We start from the raw sequence: 6,052 nt of genomic DNA, 5'->3' as shown, positions 1-6,052 counted from the left end.
GCCGCCGCGGGACAGGCACGGCGCGGGGCCCCGCCGCAGCTCCTCTGCGCGGCTGGCGATAGGGCCGCATCGGCACTCGGCGGGTTCTTGCGCGGCTCCGTTAAGGCAAGGCGTGAGAGGCGGGGGCGGGAGCAGAGGCGCTGCCGACCAGGCACGGGTCGGTGTATAGAGCCGACCCCCCACCATGGCACCAGATGAGGGCAGGTGAGGAGGATGGAGGACACATTCCCAGACAGCTTACAGAGCCCTGGACCCGTTACAGAATCGAAAATTCTAGAGCCAAATCCTCCTCACTCGCTCTGCACCTCAATTTATCAAGGCACTGTACAAGTGGTGGGTTGTGCTTGTTAGTAATTAGTGACAGGAGTGTCTTAAGGCAACCAGGTAAAGTTAGTTAACATTTCAGTAATCAAAAAGAGTTTGGCTTTAAACAGCATTAAATGAGCTGAAAACACAGGAGGTTTGAAGTGGAGAGGCTGAAGATGGGCACCTTCAGCTGATCCAAGTTTCTTCCTGAAACTCATGAAGGCACACTCAGGACTACAAAAAGAAGAAAAAAGTTGGACAAAGACCAGTCTTCTTCAGCCCCTCACCATAACAATCCTGCATTTTGAGAACTTAAGATAATAGAGTCATGTAATAGGAATTTGAGACTTTCCCACATTGGTTTTCCTAGTTTTAGTTTTCGTCTGTGCTGTCTCACTGCTATTTCTCACCCAGGACTCTATATCTGTTGCCAGTGGTTACTACAGTGTTTGTTACTCTATCACAACACAAACTTAAACTGTGTCCTCCCGTGAAATACTTGGAGATTACACAAGAATTCAAATCAAAGACTGAACTACACATTCCCTGGCTTGCTATCCTAACACAACACAGCAGTATCGTTTCACCCAGCAGCGAAGTCTCTACTTGCACAAAGCTGACCAACAATGGGCAGTGAACTCAGAGCTGCCACACTGAAGAGGGTTCATCTAGTAAGTGGCTGGGGCAGACAAAAAGACCCCAAACCAGTTCTCAGACGAGGGAGGGATGGGCTATTTCTCTGTATACTTCTGCAACACATAGCTGGGAAAAAAATAAAACCAAGGTTGTTCCTGGTTTCTCAGTCCTTGTGATTTTCACTTTCCCTATTTCACTCTGCACAGGTGTTTGGGATTGAACTACTGGGGCTCTCACAGTGGTTTTCACTCATGGCAGGCAGCAGTTGCTAATGCTGTCCCTGCCACTTCACATTAATGCTGTAGATACTTTGAGTATCTATCTATTTAAGCTGTACACTATCTACTCCATTAGAAACACCCATTTTGGTGAAACTTACCAATAATGATGATGATGATAATGATAACAACAGCTATCAGTATTGCCCACATCTGTGAAAAAAGCCACACAACACTTACTACAAACAGTAGCATTAACTGTCCTTTACAGGAAAGCAGACCTTGCAAGGCACTTTTGCACTATGTGCCAGATCCAACACAGCAAGTAACACTTCTTCAGTAAGCAAGCTTGATCCACCACCACACTTGGAGGTGGTAGGCCGTGCACACAGGCAAAGCAGATCGTGAGGTTCTCTTCCATTTTGCCTCCAGTTATTAACCATATTTTCTATTCTTACCCTATACCACATCTTTCAGTTTTTGTTGCTCATGAAAGAGGATTCCAAACTGCCAACAGCTACAAGTACAGATGTCTGAGTGAGCTACTTCTAATACTTCTGTACATTAGCTCAATCTATGCATTTTTGGCTTTTTTCTTTCTATTCCCCAAAGCCTCAGATTGTTGAGGTCTTTCCCTCTGGCCATTACCACCTTAGGCAAGCTCTTGCATCAGGCATCACTGCTGGCAACACAGCTTTTGCTTACTTTGCCTAACCACTATGCCCCATTTTAAAGAAAATACGAGCTAGAATGTCACATTAATGTCAATTTTACAAGCTGTGTTTACCTTACAGTTCTTCCACCAATACTTTCTTTTCAGCTTGGCTGCACTGGTCTCAAACTGTGAAGCTCCTGCTTGAAGTGCATCAGCACGGTCATCCAGCTCTGACAGCTTCTGATCTCGCTCCAATACCTTGTCCACATTCACTCGCATGATGTCAACAACCTACATCAGTGTAATGCTTACAGTAAATTATCAGCTGTATCACTCACTCTGGAACTTAGCTGCAGGCAACAGATAGCAACATATGGTATTCCTAATGGTCTCATCTTAGAAGTAGGAGCTATTGGTATATCTAGTTGTAAGTTTAAACAGAACTGTGAAATTCACCCATGGCTGGAAGCCTCCAGTACCTACTTTAAAGCCTCAGTAGTGCCAGCTTTGTTTGGCTTTCCCTTGAACTTGGGAAATAATTCCTAACTTGCTTCAGAAGGAACTGAGGATATAAACATGATAATCAATGTCAAAAATACTGTCAGTAACCAGCCTGATTTCTGGATTGCTCAGAAATCTAGACATCATATTCGTCAGTCAGGCTTCACTGCTATGGATGAGAAAAATCTGATTCTCTGTAACAGTTTTTGTCTTTTAATTACACCAAATCCTCAAGTGCCATGTTTGCAGCTAATGTTTGGACACTGGTAACTTCTCTCTAGTCCCCCACTACAGCTGAATGGATTTTATGTTTTTAAAAAGCCTTTGCAAGATCTAAGATGACACAAGTATAATAAAGCAAGCTAAATGATACTAGGCCTCCCCTTCATAAAATAATGAACGGGAAACTACTTTAGCCAAAATATTCCTTCCAGTTACACAGGTTTCCTGAAGCAAAATGCTTACACTGCTGTTGGAATAGACTTTTACCTCATCTACTTGGTGTTGAGTCTGCTGAAGACGACGATTACTGCCAGCAGCCACATTTGAGCTTCCAGGAATACTGGCTGACCTACAGTAAAGAAAATAATCATTATTCTGTTTATCTTTTAATAGTTTGGGCTTTTGGTTTTAACTGGATGTGCTTAAACAAGTTTTCTGACATGGCTGAAAACGGAACCCGTATGCAGTTTCCTACTGGAGAAACTGACAAGAGCTGTGCGCCATATAGTGTTACATACATCTTGCCAACAATTGCTTGACATGCTAAAACACAGCAGTGGCTTGCTAATGCTATGGTTTACAGTAAAGCATATGACAACTTCTACAACTGTTCATATGGCGCAAGCATTCAAAGGTTTGGGCTCAGGGGTTTTCTCATTTTCCAGTATGAACACACATACTAAGCTTCAAGCTACAGTAGCTTACAAGAAGTCCAGCAGAGAAACTTAATGGTTATTTTAACTACGTGCTCTTCCAGTGGATGCTTCTGTTTCTATTCTTTTCAAATAGTTGACACTGAGCAACAAAAAGCACAAGGAGGGGGAAAAAAATCTTCAAGCATATATAACAATTTACCTCTGGTCAGCTTTGAATACACAACTTCAGGCAGTTGAGTTCTTTTTAGCAGCTGTAACACCCTACATTTTTGTAACAAATTCAAGAGCCTCTGCACATATTTCTCATACCCTTTCCACTGCTTTAACAAGTTTCTGTTGCATCTCTCTAGGCTATCTATACTCAATTTGCTTTTCGGTGTTTTTATTTCTTCTGCCTCAGAAGCATGTAGGGTCTGGCACATCCTGATAAAGGAGCTGAATCTGAGTAGTGGCCGTGTTTATACATTTAGCAGGGCCAACGTATGTACACATCAGTAAACCAGGAAGTCTGTGACAAGGCTCAAGAGCGGTTCTTGGATTGTATCTGGCACTTTAAGTTGTGATACTTTCAGGTTCTTTCACTGCTGCTTCCCGACTGAAGTCTCGGAAATGGAACCTCTTCCTGAAAGCACGGGTTCCAAACACAACAAAGCAGTCCCCTGAACGCCCGCTCGCAGTGCTCTGGCTCCTTGGGCAGCGCCTGCAGACACGCCTGAGGCTGGCGGAACTCCAGGACCCGACGGGCAGCGGGACAGGACGGCCCATCCGCGCCGAAGGCGCCGCTGCCCGACCCGCAGCGGCCCCATCGAGGGCTAAGCTCGGCCTCCCGCCCCGGCCGCACCCGGAGGAGCCCCCTCCTCCAGCCGCACCGGCCCAGAGGCGCTCAGCCCACAGCGCCGGGCGCGGCCGGGCCTCTCCCGCTGCGCGCTAGGCCTGCCCCTGCTCCCGCCACGGCCCGCCTGGGCGCGGCCGGCTCGCCCGGGGCCCGGTCCCCTCTCCCGCCGTCCCGGTCGCGGCCGTCCCCCCGCGGCGTCCCGCACTCACATCCTGCCGGTGGGACTCAGGCCGCAGCACGGCAACAGCACCCAGCCGAGCCCGAGCGGGAAGTGCGCGCGGCCCCCGGCGCCCAGGACCTGACGTCAGACCCGGGCGGGGCCGGGACCACGCCCCGGAGGCCACGCCCACTGCCCGCGCAGCCGCCGCCGCCCGCCCGGGGCCGGCACCGGGGGCGCTGAGCCCCGCCCCTGCACAGTGGCTGTGGGCGTGCGGCGGGCCAATGTAGTTGACAATGGTGCGTATGTGCAGTGCGGGACGTGGGCTCCAGCCGACTTCTGCATGTTAATGCATCTTGGTGTGCACGTCGGGGTAGCTCCCTCAGAAGCGGTGCAGTTACATCGCCGGAGTAGCAAACACTTGGCCCCTGAACTGCGGGGTCTGTACGGTGATTTGTCATTGTGGTCCCGCTGTGGGAAAAGCATGCATACTTTTTTAAAAATCACATCAGTGTGTGCCTTGCATCATTTGAGAGCTACTGGAACATGCTGAAGGGTGAAAACCTGCCAAAGTAGGGAAGTTTGTTCTTGGCCATCTTGCTAGTTGTGAAGAGCTCTTGACTTGGCTGAAGCCCAGAAACAGACCTGGGCTCTCAGACCTGGTGTGATTATGCCTACACTGGGCCTGGCTAGGATGGAGTTACGTATTGCAGCCTCTACGCTGCTGTCTTTCATTTGTGACCAAAACAGTGTTGATAACACACTGATGTTTTGGCTGTTGCTGAACAGCATTCACATGGCATCAAGGCCCTTTCTTTCTCATGCCATCCCCACAGCACATAGGCTGGGGGTGGGTGAGAGGCAGGAGGGGGGACACAGCTGGGACAGCTGTGCCACACAGACTGATGGGCTACTGCAGGTCACATATCATCACCTTCAGCAGTAAAGCTGGGTAGGGTGGTGGTGCTCTTCCCCAGGTATTGGGTGGCTAGTGATAGGTAGTGAGTGGCTGCCTCTGCATGACTTATTTTTGTTCATTTCCTTTTTTGTTGTTATTTTTATCTCACAGCAGGCATTTTTTTTCCCTGTTTCTCCTCCATTTCTCTTTCCCCATGCTGCTCGGGAGAAGATGGGGGAGGTCGGGGACTGAACAGGCAGCTGGTAGATACTTTCTGGCCAGGGTCAACCCACCGCAATGCTAAAGAACCCAGGAAAAAAACAGGCACATAAAATGGAAAATCAGGGAATTAAGTGCTGATTTATTACTAAAGAAAAACATAAATAAACTTGTTTCTCTGTAGTCCAGAATAGACTCTCTTAATGAAATCTCATCTTCTGGTGTGGTCCTGGTTTGTGGCGGAACTTACTCCTAACTAGTACTAACACAGCCTTTCATGGACTAGTAGTGTGATAGCTATTAAGTCTCACTCATCAGCATTGTGTTACTAAGTTTTACCTCTTCGGTTTCTGTATCAGCAGGCCTCTTGAATTCCAAGACTTGCCTCTGCTTTGTGCACAGTGTAGGATTTAGCATTTTACTACTAGATGTGCATGGTTTCTCGTGAAAAGCCCAGACGCTCTGCACTGAAAGGGATTGTTCCCTGAAGAGGAACTGAAAATACTTTGATTTCACAGCTTGTTGTCCATAGCTGTGTTTAAACTATTATATAGCAGCACTGCTTTAAGTTGTGCCAGAAAATTCAATTAGAACTAGGGCCAGCATAGATGCTGCTTACAAGCAGGTCATGTGGGAGAGAAAACACATTTTTTTCACGGTCACTGGCAGTGACTAGAGGACTACATTACTCTTTGAAACTAGGATGTAAGAGGCGTGTTTAAAAAAAGGCACACACTTTGTATGGGGAA

General features: G+C 47.7%; 1 protein-coding gene across 1 annotated transcript; it reads right to left on the bottom strand.

Moving 5' to 3' along the window:
* Positions 1-284: 284 nt before the first annotated feature.
* Positions 285-4,356, bottom strand: VAMP3 (vesicle associated membrane protein 3). Its single transcript, XM_062013137.1, has 5 exons — positions 4,239-4,356; positions 2,806-2,887; positions 1,948-2,106; positions 1,322-1,373; positions 285-540 (listed from the first exon to the last, which is right to left on the bottom strand). Coding segments are annotated over exons 1-5 (315 nt in total). The 5' UTR covers positions 4,241-4,356; the 3' UTR covers positions 285-520.
* Between the last annotated feature and the right edge of the window lie 1,696 nt (positions 4,357-6,052).

This window comes from Colius striatus, chromosome 21 (assembly GCF_028858725.1).
Source record: "Colius striatus isolate bColStr4 chromosome 21, bColStr4.1.hap1, whole genome shotgun sequence".
NCBI lineage: Eukaryota > Metazoa > Chordata > Aves > Coliiformes > Coliidae > Colius > Colius striatus.
Note: the sequence above shows the minus strand (reverse complement) of the source record. Positions and strands in the feature narration are given on the sequence as shown.

What these genes read in the sequence shown, in the direction of transcription:
- VAMP3 (XM_062013137.1), bottom strand. An exon ending in CTCAACACCAAGTAGATGAG is followed by an intron (nt 2,107 to 2,805) that starts GTAAAAGTCTAT and finishes ACACTGATGTAG; the next exon opens with GTTGTTGACATCATGCGAGT. An exon ending in ATTGGTGGAAGAACTGTAAG is followed by an intron (nt 1,374 to 1,947) that starts GTAAACACAGCT and finishes CTTTTTTCACAG; the next exon opens with ATGTGGGCAATACTGATAGC.